The sequence below is a fragment of the Arachis hypogaea genome, chromosome 20 (assembly GCF_003086295.3).
Source record: "Arachis hypogaea cultivar Tifrunner chromosome 20, arahy.Tifrunner.gnm2.J5K5, whole genome shotgun sequence".
Taxonomy (NCBI): Eukaryota; Viridiplantae; Streptophyta; class Magnoliopsida; order Fabales; family Fabaceae; genus Arachis; species Arachis hypogaea.
In genome coordinates this window covers 139,787,828-139,809,666 of record NC_092055.1, presented here as the reverse complement: position 1 = coordinate 139,809,666, position 21,839 = coordinate 139,787,828, and the positions used below count along the sequence as shown (strand labels likewise).

General features: G+C 28.2%; 3 protein-coding genes across 3 annotated transcripts; 2 read left to right on the top strand and 1 right to left on the bottom strand.

Annotated features, from left to right (window-relative positions):
- Positions 1–591: 591 nt before the first annotated feature.
- On the bottom strand, positions 592–1,640 carry LOC140183275 (uncharacterized). Its single transcript, XM_072231309.1, has 3 exons — positions 1,276–1,640; positions 866–1,187; positions 592–777 (listed from the first exon to the last, which is right to left on the bottom strand). The coding sequence occupies exons 1-3, from the start codon at positions 1,638–1,640 to the stop codon at positions 592–594; spliced, it is 873 nt and encodes a 290-aa protein (XP_072087410.1).
- A 6,160-nt stretch (positions 1,641–7,800) lies between these two features.
- LOC112786638 (GDSL esterase/lipase At5g18430) lies at positions 7,801–11,487 on the top strand. The gene is made up of 4 exons (XM_025830004.3): positions 7,801–8,379; positions 8,632–8,762; positions 9,386–9,881; positions 11,004–11,487. The coding sequence occupies exons 1-4, from the start codon at positions 8,091–8,093 to the stop codon at positions 11,234–11,236; spliced, it is 1,149 nt and encodes a 382-aa protein (XP_025685789.1). The 5' UTR covers positions 7,801–8,090; the 3' UTR covers positions 11,237–11,487.
- Positions 11,488–16,492: 5,005 nt separating this feature from the next.
- LOC112785192 (GDSL esterase/lipase At5g33370) lies at positions 16,493–19,948 on the top strand. The gene is made up of 5 exons (XM_025828643.2): positions 16,493–17,043; positions 17,370–17,497; positions 17,789–18,031; positions 18,289–18,541; positions 19,381–19,948. The coding sequence occupies exons 1-5, from the start codon at positions 16,752–16,754 to the stop codon at positions 19,611–19,613; spliced, it is 1,149 nt and encodes a 382-aa protein (XP_025684428.1). The 5' UTR covers positions 16,493–16,751; the 3' UTR covers positions 19,614–19,948.
- Positions 19,949–21,839: the final 1,891 nt, after the last annotated feature.

Below are 21,839 nucleotides of genomic sequence, written 5' to 3'. Positions count from 1 at the left end.
TAAACCTTTTATTTTATACTATCTTTATTTAATATTGAGCCTTCGTAAATACGAACCGAAATTTTAATCAAGAAATCGAAAGGAGACTTTATTTTAAATCACTTAACCACAGAAGTATATATTCACATAGCTTTATATACATAGACATATTCAAAAATTGTCAAATACAAGTTCTGCTTCTCTAAAAATCAAAACAACCAACAGCGAGGGAAAAATAAATATATGACCAAACCAAATACAAGAAATACGATTACATTTCTACATAAAAATTCTATCATTTAGTCGTGGCTCCGCGCCAAGGACTCTTAAACCTGCTACTGAAAAGAAGATCTGTAGGGGGTGAGAACATCGTCCTCGCAGGTTCTCAGTAGGGAAGTGAATGTCGTAAAAGTAATGAATAGAATTTTTGATAGAGAAGTATCCAACAGGTTGGCTTGAAGATATAGTAAGGGTTGGCTGAGATGCTGGAAGGGTTCTAGTGTTTGGCTGTGCTGAGGATGAAGAAGGTGCTGAACTTATTGGACTGTAGATCATGTTGGACTGAACAGTTGGATTAGTGGTTCCCTTGGGCCTGCCTCTAGGCGTTTTTTGCTATGTTGTAGGGTTGGACTGGGCTGAAGATGGTGGCTGTGTTGTTGAAGTAGTTTTCCTCTTGACACCCAGTTTAGGAGTAGGCTGTGAAGATGTAGTCTTCCTTCCTCCCTTGGCAGCTGGAGGATGTGAGTTGGTGTTTGACTTCTTCTTCTTGCCTTTGCTAAGCTTCTTTGAATGTTGGGCCTAACAGACAATTGTAATTAACCACAACAATATTAGCTAGGCTTATGACAAACCTCAGACAAGCAGTAAGAAAAATTAAAAATCATACCTCATCCTTAATAGGTTTAGGGCATCTGCTTTTGTTGTGTCCAACTGAACCACATATTGAGCACCTTTGTTTCTCTCCCCTCCTTAACAATTGAGTGTGGCTGCTCTGTTCTTCCTCCCCAGCAGCTAGTCTTCTCTTTTTTACTGGCCTGTGACTAAACCTTCTATACGGGAGTGTCATAACATCACAATGTGCTGTTTTCTGCCAGAAATCAGGTCCGTTCAATGGATGTATGACTGACTCGTAGCATTTCAAGTATGCTTCTTTCTTATAACAGTCGGCCACAAAAGGTTCCAAGTCAAGCCCCTTGAATTTGATGCAACTAATAGCATACACACAAGGTATGTCACTCATCTGCCACCTTCTACATGAACACTCATGACTCATGAGTGCCTATGTCCACAGCAAACTTTTCTAATCTGTTAACAACCTCATATTTCTGAGCTGCAGACCAATATGGCCGCCACTCTCCAGCTGATCTAGACTTTCTCTCCAACCTCATTCTAATCCTAGGTAAGATTGTCCCTGAATAGTTCTGAGCTAGTTCCCTATTTTTTGCCCACCTAATCATTAGTTTAATCCTGGTCTCCTCTAACATCGTAACTATATGCTTCTCTCTAGCATCAACTATGACAGAATTAAAACTCCCAGACATGTTGTTAACTAGTGTATCTACTTGAGAATTAAAGGTGAACCTAGATCTAGACCAGTACCTAGGTGCAATAGCAATTAGGTACCAAAAAGCTTCCTGATTCATAGCTTTCAGTTCGGCCATGTACCTTTCCCAATCTTTCCAGTGAGTCGCCTTAGCACACTTTCACATTATTTGCTTCAAATGTAACCCTGGAAACCTTTTTCTGAAGTTGATGTATAAGTGTCTCACACAGAATCGGTTGTCTACTCCTGGTATAACATCCTCATATGCTGGCAACAAACACTACACTCATGATATTAATGTGCATATAGTTAAGGATATTTCATATGCAGTAATGAACAATGCAAATGTACATAAGTAAAATGTGGTGAAGTATACTTACTTTCTGCTGGTCAGACATGAATGTAGATCTTCCCATCTTCTCAATCCCAATGTCAGATACAAGATGATTAAAGAACCAAGTCCACGAGTCCTTGGTCTTGGCCTCTACAACCGCATATGCAATGGGAAGCATTTGGTTATTAAGATCCCAACCTATTGCAGTGAGCAATTGTCCATCCTGAGGCATCTTCAAAAAGCATCCATCTAGACCAATGAAGGACCTGCAATGCTGAAAGCTAAGCTTTGCTTGCATGCTTTCAAGCACACGTAGATCCTCTGGAAGATGCAATAATTTGTCATGGATGATGTTTGTGATTCATTATCAAAATCAGGAGACCTTTGCACTTGTATACGAACAGAGGAGCCTGGATTTGCCCTCAATAGCTCATGTCCATAGTCATAAGTCCTCTTATATTGCTCTCGGAAGGTTTCCTGAATTTCATCAAATGCAATCTGCTTAGTCCTTGTTGCCACTGATTTAGTGATAGTCAAGTTCCACTTTTTTTTTTAGCCTTGGAAACCAACTCCCTTATCTTCATATTGGAATTTGATTCAACCTTCTTCTTAAATACCTTGCCAAGCCATTTTGAGTGTAAAATGCCCACCCTGTGTGCTTATGTATATGTGTGAGTCAAATTTATGTTGTGAAGCTGCAAGTATCCTCTTCTCCCATTTTTACAGCATACAGCCAAAAAAGACACTCACAAGAACAAAATGTCCTAACCCTCTTCAGATCACACTTCCTAAATGTAATTTTTCTTGCGGTTTGCACAGCATATACAGTCACAGTGTCCTTGAATTCCTCCTGAGATGCATATAGTGTCCCAACTTTTCACTTGTATTGTTTTATATCTTTTTGTGCCTTGTGAACTGGATACCTCACTCCCTCATGGTCTGAATCTAACCCCTCAACTCCAACCTCGTGGTCCAAATCTAACTCATCACTGTTTGCTCCCTCATCATTTTCAAAGTTCTCAGTTGCCACACCCTTCTTCTTCACAACCCTACGTCTATCAGTCATGACGTTCACATCCTCAAATCCACTTACATCAGGATCAAGCTCATCTTTATTGTTGGTAAAGTACAAATTATATGTACTGTCATCCTCATCTTCAGATGGTTTATACCCTGAATTGAGACTATCACTATCACCAAAATTACCAAACTCAGCTTCGTGATTATCATCATCATCACTGTCCCTAGTCTTTGCCCTAGTATAATCAACACCTGGTTCAGATTGGTTTTGCCCTGCCTGTTTTCCAACATACACAACCATTTCTTGTCCCTCACCTTTATCAACCATCCCATGATCCTCCTCAACCTTATGCACAATAAACAACTCTACATAATCTCTTAATTCAGCTATTTTACACATGGCAATCAAATCTGCATCACCTTTAAACAACTTCAATTTTTTCTCCATGTCTTCTAATATAGGATCCTTGAACCACAATGTTGAGATATTATCCTCAACATAACCAAACTGCTTTACTTGTGCATAAGCTTCAAATACGGACCACCGATCACAATCAATCTCTTCTATAATTGTTGTTTCTCCTCCCACATACTGTAATGGCCCATTTTGATAAGTAAACTATCCTCCACGGTAGACTTTCAGTTTAAAATATCCCATTGTCTTTTCCAACACCCTATGAGTAAATAACTATCAAAACACATTACCATATTGTAACAATAAAAAAAAATACGCAGACATTCCTATTTCATGGTGATATTAATCCCTAGTTTCACTACACACACTTTTGGCCTCCATTCAATCATCAACAAACAACCAAAACCTAAACTTTCTAACCCGAAACTAATTACTAGGAGGAGAGCTACCATAGTCAATGGAAGGGAGAAAATCATACCTACGCCAACCCTGCGAATACTGCCTCACTGACTGTTCAAGTCCCTTCCTTCAAGTAACCCGAACTTGCCTGCTCTCTTCTCTCCAAGAACAGCTTCCGTCATTTCTGATTCTGGGCTAGGGCATGAAGCAATCACATTGGTATATAAATCGTTGTGGTTAATGTTGAGGGTTTACATACAAATAAAGACATGAAGTGTTTTGCGTGAAACAGAAAAGCTGAAAAGGGTAGCTTCGTCATTTATAAAAAAAATTATTAGAAAGGGCGATTTTAAAAGCAAATAAAACATTAAGGACGATTTTAAATAAAAAACTACGTAAGGGACGGTTTTAATTCTGACCCTAAACATTAAGGACCAAAATAATACTTACCCCCAAATTTTAAGATTTAAATTTGATTCTAATTTGATAAAAAGAAATGGGTTAAAATGGATCAATTAGATATATAATTAAGAATAAATATTTAATTTATCTTTAATAAATTTTAGATCAAACATTTTGTTTATTAACAAATTCTTATTCTCTACAAAATTTTTAAAATTATTTCTATCAAACAAATTAAAAATAAATAACTTTATGTTTTGAAATTGGAAAAGAATAAATCAATATTGAGGTGCAATCCAATAAAGAGAAACAATTGAATTAACAAAACTGATTTATTTTATTTATATTGATTCCAATAATTTCAAATAAATTTAGTTATAAATTACTCTCTTGTGATCTTATATATATATACACATAAAAATTAAATTGAGTGACCATCTTCTTGTTATTTTTTCCTTTTGCTATTGTTTTCTTAAATTATTTATTTTAGCGTTGTGTAAATTTTATTTTAATTCGTCTATGTTCTTAACAAATTATAGTCATTTTTTATCCTACCTTATGTTAGTCTTCTCTCTTTTTTATTTTGATTAATATAATTGAGTAAATTGAGATAGCTAATTTTACTGTGTTTTAAAATCTTTCATTAATTATTTGAACCTTAGGTATAAAATTAGAAAAATGTTTGAAATAAGCCTTTAACCAACACCAAACACTAAAGATATTTAACAATTAACACACACAAAAAAACTTATTTACACACAAAAAATCAACTAAGATAAATTTGTGTATAAATACATATACTATTTAACTAACTTTTAATATGTATTTTATTAATTTTTGTATGCATGTAGCATAGTTATTAACTAAAACTAAATTGCATATCATCTATGCTTTAAAATTCAAAAATTTCATATGCACATACAAAATTAGTCACTAAATTAATTGTATTTGTGTATAAATATATATGTAATTTCACAAATTTTTAATATGTATTTTATAGTTATGTTTTGCAGAAATGCTAATGTGTATATAAAAAAATTAGTCATTATATATTTATGTATAAATATATGTGTACTTTAATGTATTTTAATGTGCATTTTACAATAATGATTAATTTTAGTGACTAATTTTTCTATACATCTAACATAATTGAATTTTTTGTATATATATAACATGTTTGTTTAAAATAATTTCATTGATTTAAAAATAAATATAAAATTATCGTATAAATTAAATTCATATTTAAAATTCTTAATCTTTACCGTACGTTGTCCCAGCAGTATCTACAAGAAGAAACTAAACAGATGTTTATGATAATAGATGCTTAATTTTATAACAAACGTCTATAAATGCATATTTTATAAAACTAGTTATATATAAAAAATAATAAAATTATTCATCTAAAGATTAAACTTAATAAACATAAAAATAAGTATTTTTATTTATCCGTGAGCTTATTATTAAACAGGTGAAGTTAGCCCTTTGACACTTCACACTCACCAAAAATTACTCAAGTAAACGGGTGGACCTAGGCTCTATGAAACTCATATATTGCGTAATAATTTTATTTATGAGCTAACCTACACATATTATTAGGCAATTTAATATTTTCGTATTGACAAATATTCATAAATATATTTTTAGTTTGTTTTTTAAACTATAAGTCTATAATCAATTGCTTGTCCTGATTAACCTAGCTAGCCAGCCTATACATGCACATTTAAATGAGTTAAGATAGCATATTTGACACCCCTACTAGCATGCACCCATTTGAAATATTAAGAGTGCGTTTGATTTATATTTTTATTTTTTTATTTTGTGAAAAAAATAAAAATAGAAAATAAAAATAAAAAATAGAATTTTATTATTTTTACTGTTTTTACTTTTTTTTTATAAAATCTAAAAATAAAAAACACTAAAAATAAAAATAGAAAATGAAAATACGAATCAAACGCATCCTAATATATGCAAGGTTTCTATAGAATTTTCTTGAAGTTAGGTAGTGAAAATTGATATTTTAGATAAAATCGAAAAAATAAATTAAATGCGTAAAATGTAAAATTTTTTAATAAAATTTAAATCGTAAAATTGTTTGACCTAGTATAAATTTTATAAAATTGATTAACTCATTTAAAGTTGTAATATAAAAAAATTTTAAAAATTAAATCGATATTTTAATTATTGTGCCTTAAAAATTATTCTTACCAAATTATTTAGGAACAGATCCAAATAACACCAATTGATGATGAAGTGAAAAAAGGTTAATCATGAACAAAAAGTTTGAATAGATCTAAATGAAACTTGAAGAAGTTTGGATATTGATGAATAAAAAACACATTTAGTTATTTAAAATTTCATAAAAATACTTAAATTATTGAAGATGCATAAATAACTTTTATAATTTTATCACAAAGGTTAGAGATTAAAAATAAAATTTAAATATATATTGTTATATCATATTATTATTTTGTTCTTGGCTTGTTTACTGGGTGTCCCGAAAAGCAAATAGAGTTGCGAATTTGATGGCTGGCTTGTTCACGTTGAGTGGGTGTCTCAAAAAGCAAATAGAGTTGCGAATTGGATGGCTAGATATAATGCCAAGAATAACTCTAATAATGTTATTTGGTCTGAGCCTTGTGTTGATCTCCAACAAATTATCTGCTCGAATATAGGATAGTGTTTATGCTTTATAGGAATTTAAGATTTTCATATTCATAAAATTAAAACACAAAGCATAAAAAAACTCTTGAGCAATTTTTTATAACACTATTTATTAGCGACACTGATATTTTGTTTCCTCTACCAATAAAAACATACATTTTCTGAGTGATTTTCTCTCAAAATCATATCATTTTGTTTCTTTTACAAAAGACGCTTTTCATAGTCAAACAAGTCATTGATTCTAGCGAGAATTTTCTATCCTAATCTTATTAAGAAGTCTATTAATCCGTTATATATATATATATATATATATATATATATATATATATATATATATATATATAGATTTTATGATACTTTAATCTTATATTAGATTTAACTTCTTTATTATCAATTTATCATAATTGGATTGTATATTTAATTTATAAATAAACTGTCTTCATTATATATATATATATATATACACAACATTTGAATACTAAATTATTTATTCTGTATAATTCTAGGAATAAAGTAAAAAAATTTTAACAGAAAATATAAAACCAAACTTTTTATTTGAGTAATACTACATTACTAATAAATATTATTATTTTTTATCCGCGCTTGACACGTAATAATTTATATCTATATTTACAGAAATTTTATACACAAAAAGTATATAATTTGTATAAATATTTATCAGAATTTGCACGCATAAATTAATATAATTTACACTCATATTTTTAGAATTTGTACACATAAATTAGTAAAATTTATTTATTAAAAATAATTTAATATTTATACTGATTAAATAATAACAAAAAATACTAAAAATTATTAGTCCCAAAAATTTCTCTTATTTTGCATTTGAGCCGACACTAATCATTTTCGATGATTTTTTTTAACTAAAAGTATGTAACAACTTTTCTTAAAAAAACCAATTATAAAAAAATCTAAATTTGAGACCGCTAATTAAATAAGGAAACAAAAAGTATTTATACCACCGAATCCATCCTACACTTTTATTTCAACTACCTCTATAATAGCAGAGAGATAACACATATAGCTAGGAAACAAGGCTTTAACTCTTTTTAGTTGGTTCTCCATTAATAACCCTACAGAAATTAGGTTCCTGAGTCTTGATCCATTTTCAAAAGTAGTAGTAGTAGTAGCACCCACAAAGATAAAAACAAAAGCCCTTAATCAAAGAGGACAATAAAGAAGCCACAAATACAAGTGAGATCACCATAAAACCAAGGGAAAGTGTTTGTTATATAGAGCCATAGAGGCATGCACATACACATCAAAATCATCCAATTAATTAAGGCTTTTTCATAAGTTTATTTCCAATTTTCAAAATGGCAATAACATTGTCAAATTTTGTTCCCTTAACTAGTAAAACACTCATTTTGGTCATGGTACTAGTTGTTGGTGTTATTGTGAATGGAAGTGAAGCAAGGCCTAACAATAACAACAACAATAGGCCAAAGGCATTCTTTGTTTTTGGAGACTCACTTGTTGACAGTGGAAACAACAATTACTTGGCTACCACTGCACGCGCTGATGCTCCTCCTTATGGAATTGATTACCCAACTCGTAGACCAACTGGAAGATTCTCCAATGGATACAATATTCCTGATCTTATCAGTTAGATTCTTTTCCTATTTCGTAGATTCTTTTAAATTATTATTTCACATAAAAATTCAGGTACAGTTAACTTCATGTAAAATTGATAGATGAAAGTCTTTAAATGATAATATAATTAAATCTGTCAAATTATTTAACGATTCTTAACTATTAACCTTACATGAAGTTAAATGTGCTTGAATTTCCATCTTGTTTCTTATTTATTATTATCTTATTAGATTTTTATTTGATTTAATTATTTGGGACTTTTAGGTCAGCGAATTGGTTCACCCGAGTCACCTTTGCCATACTTGAGCCCGGAACTAAACGGGCAGAGGCTTCTAGTTGGCGCCAACTTCGCCTCCGCCGGAATCGGAATCCTTAATGACACCGGAATTCAGTTTGTAAGTTGGTTTATTATTTTGGCAATGAAGTAAATTAAACTGCCACAAAATAGTATTCAAAATTTTCATATTTAGCTATTTGTTTGTGCATTTGATTCGAATTTATGAAAATATCTGAACAATTATTTTTTAAAAGAAGTATAAAATACATCTAGCAAAATTCAATCTCTACAAAAACAAAATTGTCTCATTTTTAATTAAACTTTTAAAAAATTGAATCAAAATAATTTTCAAAGCCTTTTAAGTATATATATCTTTGTTTTTGTCACGTTATTCTTTATATATTTTGAAACAATTATGTTAGATATATATAAAAAAATTAACTACTTATATAGAATAATATATTCGAATATAAAATATACATAAAAAAATATTAAATTATATATATGTATAATAATTAATTTAATGATTAATTTTCAATATATACACAACATTTTTTATTTTAAAATTATTATACTACTTAAGAATATAAACTTTCATATTAAGTTACCATCTAAACACGTCAATGAGTTATAGCTCAAATGACATAGTTTCTCCATACTCATTTAAGAGGTTGCGGGTTCGAATATTCTTATATTCGGTAAAAAAAAAAGAAGATGAAATTACTTAATGTATGAATGTAGGTAAACATAATCAGAATGTACCAGCAGCTAGAGTATTTCAGAGAATACCAAAGACGTGTGAGTGGGGTGATAGGAGCAACAGGGACAAAAGCACTGGTCAACCAAGCACTGGTTCTCATAACCGTTGGAGGCAATGATTTTGTTAACAACTACTACTTGGTTCCCTATTCTGCAAGATCTCGCCAGTATCCACTTCCTCAATATGTCAAGTACCTTATCTCCGAGTACCAGAAGCTTTTGCAGAGACTCTATGATTTGGGAGCCCGGAGAGTTCTTGTGACAGGGACGGGTCCATTGGGTTGTGTTCCTTCGGAATTGGCACAGCGTGGTAGAAATGGTCAATGTGCCACTGATCTGCAACGTGCTGCTTCCTTGTTCAACCCTCAACTTGAATCCATGCTTCAACAACTCAATCGCAAACTCGGAAGGGATGTTTTCATTGCTGTTAATACTGCACAAATGCATAATAACTTCGTTAGCAACCCCGCCCAATTTGGTAATTCTTTCTTCATAACTAGTTGGAAACTCGCGTGCATATATTTGCACGTGAAGTTGATAGTTGAGAGTCGTTACACAATGATTCTTATCTATCAACTTCACATGAAACTAATTATACGTAAGTTTCTAATATATATATATATATAGGTAAAAATTCATCTATAGTTAATTTTACGTGAAGTTAATAGTTGAAAATAATTAAATAATTTGACTAAATTTTTATTTAAAGACTTTTAATTATTAATTTCACGTGAATTTGATTGTATGTGAGTTTTCAATATGTATATATATAAAATATCTTTAACTATTATAAGTAATTTAATGCTATTGTGGGAACACTATGGTTTTCTTTTTTTAACTAGAAATAGATATTTTATTCATTAGAAACAATGAACATAATTAGTCTAAAAAATACAATAAGGTTGTCTAATCATTTGAGCTTCTCTCGTAGTTTCTTAAAAACAATCATTTTAAATGTAACTATATTGTGAATAGTTCATGACATTCCTTGTCTTTCAAATAATTTAATGATATTGTATAGATATTTTTTTTATACCAAAAATAATAGATATTTTATTCATTAGAAATAATAAATATAACAAAAATTCTTAGTGGCCAACAATTTTTAGCAATTTGGTTAGTATTTAGTCAACATAAATACTAAATTATTTTTAATAAAAAAATTTATTAATTTATGTGTGTAAATTCTAAAAAAATTGGTATAAACTGTATTAATTTATGGGTGCAAACTTTGGTAAATATAGATGCACAATATGTATTTTTTGTTTTTAGATCTTTGTTAATGTGGCTATGTGAATACAAATTATTACTAATTAACCAAATACTAATCCAAAATAATAATATTTACTAGCCATATAATATTATTCTAGATATAATTGGTCTTAAAATTACAATTAGACTAATAATTTAGACTTCTTACATAATTTCTTAAAAACAAGGGTAAAGAATGACTCTTTTACTTTAAAGATCTTCAAATTCATTGTCTTCCAATATGCTACATAGAATCATTGCCACCATAAACATGTTAATGATATTATTGATCAATTAACATACTGAATTAAAGGTTAATCACAAATGTTGATGCCGTTGAATTGAGCAGGATTTGTTACATCAAAAGTAGCATGCTGTGGGCAAGGACCTTATAATGGGATTGGATTATGCACCCCACTCTCAAACTTATGCCCAAACAGAAACTTATATGCATTTTGGGATGCTTTTCATCCATCTGAAAAGGCTAATAGGCTTATTGTGGAGGAGATTGTGTCAGGTTCAACAACTTACATGAAACCAATGAACCTCAGTACTATCTTGGCTTTGGATGCTACCACATGAAAGGCACAAAAAAATTAAATCACAAATCAAATAAGTCCAAGTGCTATCTTAGTTTATTTGTTGTCCCTTGTTCTTGGATACTATAGCTTATAATTTTGGCTATTTTATGTTGCTTTTTTGGGTATCATTGTAACTGTGATATTAATATTATAACTCCTAAGGTAGTTATTGTGTTATATATTATGTACCGGAAATAAAAGGTTTTAGAACCTTTTCAATTGTCTAAATACAAATTAGTTTATTGTGTTAAATTTTTTTCTCTGCCATGATATATATAATGAAGAGTCCTTTTTTTTTTCCCCAGAATTTATGTATATGAATTTAGACTCATTTAATAACTTTTAGCAAAATTTTACCTAAAATTTTATTAAAAAAAATCGTTGTTGGAGCGATATACAATAATTCTGCATAAATTTGTCGATAATAAAAGCTCTTTTTCATCCTAACAAAATTATACAAACCTCTTTTAATAGTTATCAAATATCAAGGATATATTCACATGTGTCTGTTTTTGTCATGTCATTTAAATTAAGTTAATGTTATTTAAGGATTTAATTTTGATGTATATAAAATAATTTTACACGTGCATTTAACTACATAATATCACGTCAATAAAAATAATTATATTTTATATTAACTTTGTGAATGATCAAAATTAAACTCTATTTTTTTTTTGTTTTCTACGGCATCCCATAATTCGACAAGTTAAGGACTAATTTACTACAAATTTGAGCTTCATTTAAGGATTTATCGCAGCCAACGGATTGTTATATATGCAAGATAGAATTCAAACTCTCGACACTTGTTTAAGTATACGAATGAACTGACCACTAAACTTACTAAAATTAATTAATTAAACTCTTTATTTAAAACCAAAAAATGACCCTATATTTTTAAAAGTAAACTAGTCAAATTATAATATCAGGACAAAATTAAAATTATCGATATTCATAATCCTAAATCTCAAATTAAGAATTTTCAGGACTTCTGAAATTGTATTTTTCTAATTACTTTTTTTTATCGAAAATAGAGAGACTCGAACATACGACCTCTTAAGTAAGTATAGGAAGACTATGTCATTGGAGTTATAGTTCATTGGCGCATTTTCCTAATTACTTATACTCAATCTCATCCATTAGTTTTATAAAACATGAAGATCAAATCTAATCTATTAATGATTAAATACCCTATTCACCAATTAACTAAACATATGTATTTTATCTCTTTTAATTTTTTTTTTTCTGTTCACACCTTGTTTATTTAACGAGTTTAGCTAACTTCATGATAATGGAACAGGTAAAAATAGGTTTTCTTTACGTTATTATCCGCGTATAGTAAAAACTTTTATCCTAACTAACCATTGCAGATAATTAATCACCCTATTTCTACCTGTTCCTGTCATCTTTAAAATTTCAAAATTTATAAAACCTTGAACTCCAAATATAAATTAAATTTAAAACAATAGTCATACAATGTTAAAAATGAATATATATTTTAAATCAAGTTTTTTATCAAATCATATATATATATATAGAAATCAGTATTTTCAAAAATCGACCCTTCTCTATCCTATTCAATAATCTGCCCCGATGAAAACTCGTCTTGTACCGGATCAAATAATTATCACCCCAATCGAATTGAAAAAAATTAATAAGGAGGAGTGCTAAGAGGTAGGAACCAGTAATTTTTGTAATTTATAGCTATTAATGATATTTTTAATGGTGTCTTTTCCATAAATACATACACACGAGTACAGACTCTGTTGCCATCCTTACTAATATATGCATTAAAATTTAAAGAAAAAATTACACTCCCCTCCCCTACGAGATGCTAAAATGACACTCCCTTCCCTCTATTTTATAAATGTACATTCCCCTCCCTTCTAACTTTTAAAAAACCTCATCTTTAATTCATTTTAAACTTTTTGTGTTAACTAATATTAACTTTATCAATTTAAAAAAAATAAATTATTTTTTTTAAAAAATCCAATAATAAAAATTTTATGTTTTATCATTAAATTTTGCTAACTAAAATATCCTTTAATAAATTATTCTTTTATTAATTAAATTATATTTTTTAAAAAATTTAATAATTATATATTTTTTTTCTAAAATACCTTTCAATAACTTTTTAATTATTAAATTATAATTTTATCAAAATTTTTGTTAACAATTTTTTTATATTTTACTATTAATTTTTTGATATCTATATATATATTATTTTAACATTAAATAAAAAATTTTAGTAAGATTATTTTTCAATATCAATATATATTAATTGTTATATATATTAACAGTTGTAAGATTTTTTTATTTAATGTTAAAATAATATATATTGATATCAAAAAATTAATAGTAAAATATAAAAATAATTGTTAACAAAAATTTTGGTAAAATCACAATTTAATAATTAAAAAATTATTGAAGGGTAAGTATCTTAGAAAAAAATAATTTAGTTATTAATTTTTTTAAAAGTATTTTAATAAAAATACAATTTAATCAATAAAAAATAATTTATTAAAAGAGTATTTTGGTAAGTAAAATTTAATGATAAAAAATAAAATTTTTGCTAATGGGTATTTTTCTAAAAAATAATTTTTTTTTAAAATAGATAAAGTTAATATTAGTTAACACAAAAAATTTGAAATGGATTAAAGATGAGGTTTTTTAAAAGTTAGAAGGGAATAGAATGTACATTTATAAAATAGAGGGGAAGGGAGTGTTATTTTAGCATCTTGCAGGAGAAGGAAGTGGAATTTTCTCAAATTTAAAAGTATATATTAAAACTATTATTAATGAAATTTTTTAAATTTTTTATCCGAATATATTAAAAACTTAAATTTTGTATACTTTTCATAATTTAGTTTAGATATGTAGTCATGCAGATAACGTTACATTTTTCTTTTTAGATACATGTTTGGTGAGTAGTAGGGCCATCTATCCTTCCTAGCTAGCTGCTAGACTAAGACACCGATTCATTCGGCTCTTGCTGCTGAAATAAATTCTCTTTCTTATGTCCCTTTTATATTTTAGGACCAGTCAAAAACTACTAGAACGATTATGGTGTCTTAGCTTATTCATAATTTCATATTCAATTCATCCCAACTACTAATTCATTGTTCATCCTTAATTATTGTCAATGACGTAAATGACTTGACTCAAATACTAGCTAGTAGCTACTTCAAAATATGCTTTAATTTTGGAACTCCCTTTTGTTTCTTTATATATATATATATATATATATATATATATATATATATATATATATATATATATATATATATATATATATATATATATAGTAAAGTATCGTTTTTGTCCCAACGTTTGGAGTAAGTCTTATTTGTGTTCCTAACATTTAAATCGTCTTATTTGTATCCTTAACGTTTATAAAAGTGATTCAATGTTATTCTATACTATCAATTATACTAACAAATCAGATTATATTTTTCAATTATTTTCACTTGGATGTATTTATTCTCAATTAGGTCTCACTTGGATGTGTTCGATTTTAATATTATACCCACTATTTGTGTCCCTAGAAAAGTGAATTATGTAAATGTTGTAGGAATTAATTTCAACATTTGATGAGCTATTTTTTGGAGTAGATCATCGATTCTATCCTAAACATTTGTATTCTAACTTCAATAAGAGATTTTTAAAACTCAAACTAAAGCGCTCATGATATGTAATTGACGGCAGGATAACATTGAATCATTTTTACAAACGTTAGAGATACAAATAGGACGATTTAAACGTTAGAGACACAAATATGATTTACCCCAAACTTTAGGAAGAAAAACGATACTTTACTCTATATATGTATATTGAAACAATCTAAGCTAAGGTTGATAATTAATTATAAGTAAAAAAGAAACTTGTCAATTAACTTGCCAAAACTAGGATATGTATTTAAGCTTAATGATTGCTTAAAAAATATTTATAAATTACATATATATTTTTTTGTTGCCCACGGTATCCCCCAACCCGATAGGTCAAGAACTAATACGTCGCAGATCTGAGCTCTATTTAAGGGTCTGCCGCTAGCCAATGGGTTGCTGCATGCATAAGGCGGAATTCGAACCCCCGACACTTGCTTAAGCGGATGAGTGAGCTGACTACTCGACTAACCCAAGTTGGTTATTTATAAATTATATGTATCTACCAAAAAGTTCCTATAATAAGAAAATAAAAAATTTGAATTGATGAGGGACCACATTCTTATAAAGTTCTAAATCATTTCCATCTTCCATGCCCCCTTCCCTAAATCACATAGACATAGATGAATTAATTAACACCTTCATAACATTATTGGAATGAGTGGCTTGGCTTCTTAATTAACTCTCCTCTTATCTTTAATTTGCTTTTCCTCTACCAAATTCATTGCACCGTAATTTCCCTCCAGAATTAATTAATTCCTTGTTAGAGTTTTAGTCATCAACTAGAAAGGTTACTAATTAAATCCACAAGGCTTCAAAGATTAATTAGTAGCAGGAGCTGACCTATGGAAGTTCTTAACTTCTTATTAAAAAAATCATTGATTTTGAAGAGTTATTCAAACTCACATCAATGCTTTACAGTTCTGAATTGAAGTTGCTTGTTAAATTAATTAATTAATCATTTCTTAGCAATTATGTGTACCTAATTACGTCTATGAAGAAGGATATGTGATATATACTTTGATAAATATATAACTTAAAAAGCAGAAAAATATTCACTACTTATCCAATTTTTTTAAAATTTATGAAAAGGAGTAAAAAAATATATTTAGATTAATCTCTGAAATTTTACGCTTAAATCAAGTTAGTTTCCAAAATTTAAATTCAGGATTTGTTTGTTGAAAACAAAACATACATATGATTTATTGGGAGGTAAAATCCCAAAAAATAAAGATTATAGGTGATTTTCAAAAAATATAGGAACAAATAGAATTCATCCTTGGTGAATTGTAAATTTTAATTTAAAATTTGACATAGTAGTTAATTCGGGGTACAAAGTGTGAAAACATATTTGTTAATTTAAAAAAAAAATTATTTTAAGAAACTAATTTGATTCAAGTGTAAAATTTTGAGGAGCCAACGAGTTATAACTCAAATGGCATAGTCTCCCCATACTCAATTAAGAGGTTGCGAGTTCGAGTCTTCTATCGTTGGTTAAAAAAAAAAGTGTAAAATTTTGAGAACCAACTTGAACAATTATTAAAAGGAAAAGGAAAAAAAATGTTAAAATAAATTGTTTCATGTAGTAGCTTCTAAGTTATCTAATAAACAACGTGTAAGTGAGAATGGCAACATTTAAAGAGCACCGAAAAGGCACCTCAGAAACAAGTAAGTATGATTATGATGAAATGCATGCATAAATAAATATCCAAGAAAAGATGTTTATATATAAATACTTGAATGGTCCTATTATTTCTCCATCCACACCAAAAATAGAAATCCAATCCTTCAATTCTAACACTAGTACTTAATACATAAACATACATACACAACTCCAAATAAAAATTCATTTTAAACATGACAAGATTATCAAATTTTGTTCCTTTGAAGATGACTACTACACTTATTATTAGTTTGGTTTTGGTGATTGGTGCCATTGTTAATGGAGCAGAATCAAGGCCAAGCAATAATAATAATAATAATAGAGCAAGAGCATTCTTTGTGTTTGGAGACTCACTTGTGGACAGTGGAAACAACAATTACTTGGCAACCACTGCACGTGCAGATGCTCCTCCTTATGGAATTGATCATCCAACTCATAGACCCAGTGGACGTTTCTCCAATGGATTCAACATTCCTGATCTCATCAGTTGAGTTTTGCTTCCTATTTTTTTTCCCTCAAAGTTCATGTCATGATACTATTCGTGTCAAAAGTTTAAACTCATAGGAAGAGACAACATGAATAGTTATATCTCTAATATTTTTTCTTTAAGTAAGAGTCTCTTTTAAATTTGTTTAATTTTTTCATAGTTTTTTTTTTTTGTCATTTGGGTCCATCGATAATCAAATTCAAGATCTTTCGAACATAGAGCTCTGATACCATATTATGAGTTCAAACATCTTGGCTTCAATTAGTTAAGTTAATGATATTGATATTCATAGTATATATAATAAAATTGTTTTTGTTTGTTGAAGGTCAACGACTGGGTTCGGAGTCAGTATTGCCATATTTGAGCCCTGAATTGAGAGGAGAGAAGCTCCTAATTGGTGCCAATTTCGCATCAGCCGGAATTGGAATCCTTAACGACACCGGAATTCAATTTGTCAGTTCATTATTACTATCTAATTCCACACCTTAATAATTAGACTCAATTTAGTAAAATTTTTACTTTTTTTAAAAAAGTATAACAGTTATATTTTGTAAATTAAAATAAAAGTAGTTTTCAATAAATACAAGCTATGTGTTTTGCAAAATTATATTCAAAATTTAATAAGATTGTAGCAGATATAAATATTTCTTAATATATAAATTTCGATTAATTCTTTTATTTTGATAAATATAAAAATATTTTTGAATTTTGAAGATGGTAATGCTTGATGCAATTTTTTTGCAGGTAAACATAATCAGAATGTATAGACAACTAGAATATTTTGAAGAGTACCAGAGGAAAGTGAGTGCTATAATTGGTGCTTCGGCGGCAAAAAATTTGGTGAATCAAGCACTTGTTCTCATAACCGTGGGTGGCAATGATTTCGTTAACAACTACTATTTGGTGCCTTATTCTGTTAGGTCCCAACAGTATCCACTTCCCCAATATGTCAAGTTTCTCATTTCTGAGTACAGAAAGCTTCTGCAGGTAAAATATTCGATATTTACTCACGTGAAGATATATTTATGTAAATATATCAGCTAAAAAAAATTAAGTTAGGTTGGTCTAGTGGTTAGTTTACTAGTCTGCTTAAATAAATGTTGGAGTTCGAATTCGAATCTCATCCTGTACATGTAGTAATTTATTGGCCAACGACAAATTCCTAAATAAAACTCTGAACTACGAAAAAATCTTCCTTACTTGGTATTCTTTAATTTGAAATATTAAATTTGTTTTTGTTTCAGAAACTATATGAATTGGGAGCTAGAAGAGTTCTAGTTACAGGGACGGGTCCACTAGGGTGTGTTCCTGCGGAATTAGCACAACGTGGCAGGAATGGAGAATGTTCAGTTGAATTACAACGAGCTTCTTCACTCTACAATCCTCAACTTGAACGCATGTTGCAAGATCTCAACACCAAAATCGGCAGGGATGTTTTTGTTGCTGCAAATACTGCAGAAATGCACCTTAACTTCATTACTAATCCTGTAGCATATGGTAATTACCAATATCTATCACTCTTCCTCTCTTCAAGTAAACACACACACTTCTCATTTTATGCACCTTAACTTCTTATTTAAAAAGTACACAAAATAAATTATATTTCTATTTCTACTTTCAAAAATTTTTGAAAAAAAGATAAATAGATTATTGACTTTTTAATTCGAACACAAATAAATTCCTGTTAATTGAAAATACAAAAATATCCTTTACATTTTAAAACGCAAGACATCTAAGTCATTCCGTCTAAAATATATAAAGACAAATAGGTCTCCAAAAGGACTTAGATGTATCGCATTTTAAAAAATTAGGAATGTTTTTGTATTTTCAATTAATCAATTACTTATTTATTTTTGAGCTAAAAACTCATAGACCTATTTGTCTTTTTTTCAAAATTTAATAGATTTTGTTAGGTAGACAATGATTTTTGTGAACAATGGACTCTAAAATTGGCCCAATAAAGTAAAAACACACTACACTCTCAAATTACCCACCTAAATCTTAATATTAGAATAATCATCCGCACACCTAGTGAATTAAACATCCAATATATCCATTTTTCACATTATTTAATATTTTTATTATCTACCTATACTTTTCTTTTTTTAATATTTATCATCTTCATGTTTTTACAATTCTGTCCAAAATCATTATTCATATCAATCATATTATACGTATATAAAAAATTAACTATTTACATAAAATATATATTAGAATATAAAATACACATATAAAACAATGTATTATATACAAATATACAGTGACGGATTTTTTAACATAGATGTAACATTTTTTAATCCCAATTTGGTGATGTAATAATTCATTGTGTTGTATAGGATTTACTACATCAAAAATAGCATGCTGTGGGCAAGGACCTTACAATGGTCTTGGACTATGCACACCTCTCTCAAACTTGTGCCCAAATAGAGACTTGTATGCATTTTGGGATGCATTTCATCCATCTGAAAAGGCCAACAAGATTATTGTGGAACAAATAATGTCTGGTTCTACTAGGTACATGAATCCAATGAACCTCAGCACCATCTTGGCTTTGGATACTACCACATGATGAAGAATTGAAGACATGACCTTATTGGATTCACCATTTGTAACTGTTTTCATCATCAGATTGTTTGTGTGAAGGAAAATTATCTGCTTCATTTCTAGTCTTTAATAAGTGGGGAACAGAATTTCTTGTTCTCATTATCATTTTGTGTTTGTCTACAAGTTTTTAGCTTTTAATGTGTACAAATAACATTTCTCAATGGCAACATTGTTATTGGTACAAATCAATTTTCTATTGCCATAATTGGTGTAGAAAGTTATGTATTAATACTTTCAAATCATTACTATGAGATTGAAATTGTTTCATTGATAAAAGATGATAGAAGTATTTATTTTACCTATACTATTATTTGAGAAAAGTTAAAGTAAAGCATAATTTATTATTTTTGGCTAGTATTTTTAGTTATTAGTCTAATTTTTTTAGTTTAATAATTCAACAACATACTATTAGTTTATATTTTTAAATATTATCGGTTAATTATTGGCAAAAAATAATAAATTTTACTAACCTTTTAGCATTTCTCCTATTATTTATTAGATATCTTATCATATTGATCAAATTTTTTTTATCAACTAACCATGTTTTCTTTATTTTGTTAAGTTTAATTTTAATGCATTAATAATATAAAATATTTTATATATTCATCTAATTACATTTATTTTTTTGAATGACAATTCATGTGATTAATATAAAAAATAATTTTATTTTAACATAATATTACGTAATTAAATGTATGTATATAAAATTTTTTTTCATTAACAATGTATTAAAATTAAATTCTATTTTATTAATTAAAAACTAATTTAAATATACAATTAATTAATAACAATTATACTTTATACAAATATAAAAAATTATTTGAGACATAAATACTATTATTGATAATTTATTAAGTAATACTACGTGTATATTAAAATTAATTACCAAAATCAGTTATGAATATAAAATATAAGTTATAAATTTATAATACAAAATATATATTAAAAATGAATTAAACAACTAAATACGTTATGACTGATTTTTGTAGTTAATTTTAATATATAAGTAATATTTTGTATTTTATTATATCAATCATCCATAATTCCATACAATGCGGAAAAGAGGGAGCTATGTTCGAGTTATGGACTTATGGCTATTAAAATTGATGTAAAAGAATCATATGTTGGACTGTTGGCTATTAAAAGTTAGTTAAACATTGAACACTTTCTGAACATATAAAAAAGATAATAAAAAAAGGTCTTGTATTTATGTATTAATTAAAATCGTATCATACATATTTATGATATGGTATTATTTTATCCTTTAAAAATACGTGCCATGTATTTCATTTTCCTAATTATTTTTTTAATATTTAAATAAATAAAATTTCAAAAAATTTTATTTGGAAATCAGAGAGGTAATTGAAAAGAGATGAGTTAACAGCAAATCCAATAAAATAACGTTGGGAGTGTTTTTTTATATATAATTTCAGAAATATTAATATGGTATTTTGTAAACTTTAAAATAAAAAATGCTCTAAAGTTTCATATATTTTTCTAATTTTAATCTCATACTCTTGTCGTGACGATGAATTGATGATGATCCAAATTCTAGCCAGTTGGAACTTGGAACCATGCTCCATGTCATATGCTTGTGTTACAAGATAAGGGGAAATAATAATTTGGCTCAATACTTATTATTTATTTATTATTATTTTTTATTTGTTGTCATGATTTGGCTCAATACTTAGTTCCTCTATCTTTTGCTGTTCCATGCTGTTCTTAAACCAACGAATCCTCATTTTTATTAGATCTTTATTCTAAATTTAGTTAAATAAGTAAACTCGTTTACCGGGTAAAAATAGAATTGATGGAAATACTTTAAATACTATCCAACAATTAAATACAACAAAAAATAGATTATCGATTTCATATAATGATAGGTTCATTATTCCTATCAAATCAAATGTCAAATACCAGTTATATGATTTTCTCCTTCAATGCTGTTCTCATGTGAGTATCAGAATTATTTTGGATCCTTTTCAGTGCATCTAGCTATCATGTATTTTACCTAATTTATATGCTCTTGTCATTTTTAATTCAAAAATATTATTCGTACACTAAAATCAGTCACTAAAATTAGTTATCAATATATTTATATAAATATATGTATAATTTAATTTATTTTTAATATATATTTATATTCCAACATACATTTTATATTGATGACTGATTTTAATGACTAATTTTA

Coding starts and splice junctions, on each gene's coding strand:
- LOC140183275 (XM_072231309.1), bottom strand. CDS start 1,640: ATGGCCGAACTGAAAGCTATGAATCAGGAAGCTTTTTGGTACCTAATT. Junction 1,188..1,275: donor GTTGTTAACAGATTAGAAAA/GTTTGCTGTGGA, acceptor GTATGCTATTAG/TTGCATCAAATTCAAGGGGC. Junction 778..865: donor CTAAACCTATTAAGGATGAG/GTATGATTTTTA, acceptor ATTGTCTGTTAG/GCCCAACATTCAAAGAAGCT.
- LOC112786638 (XM_025830004.3), top strand. CDS start 8,091: ATGGCAATAACATTGTCAAATTTTGTTCCCTTAACTAGTAAAACACTC. Junction 8,380..8,631: donor CAATATTCCTGATCTTATCA/GTTAGATTCTTT, acceptor TGGGACTTTTAG/GTCAGCGAATTGGTTCACCC. Junction 9,882..11,003: donor TAGCAACCCCGCCCAATTTG/GTAATTCTTTCT, acceptor TGAATTGAGCAG/GATTTGTTACATCAAAAGTA.
- LOC112785192 (XM_025828643.2), top strand. CDS start 16,752: ATGACAAGATTATCAAATTTTGTTCCTTTGAAGATGACTACTACACTT. Junction 17,044..17,369: donor CAACATTCCTGATCTCATCA/GTTGAGTTTTGC, acceptor TGTTTGTTGAAG/GTCAACGACTGGGTTCGGAG. Junction 18,032..18,288: donor AGTACAGAAAGCTTCTGCAG/GTAAAATATTCG, acceptor TTTTTGTTTCAG/AAACTATATGAATTGGGAGC.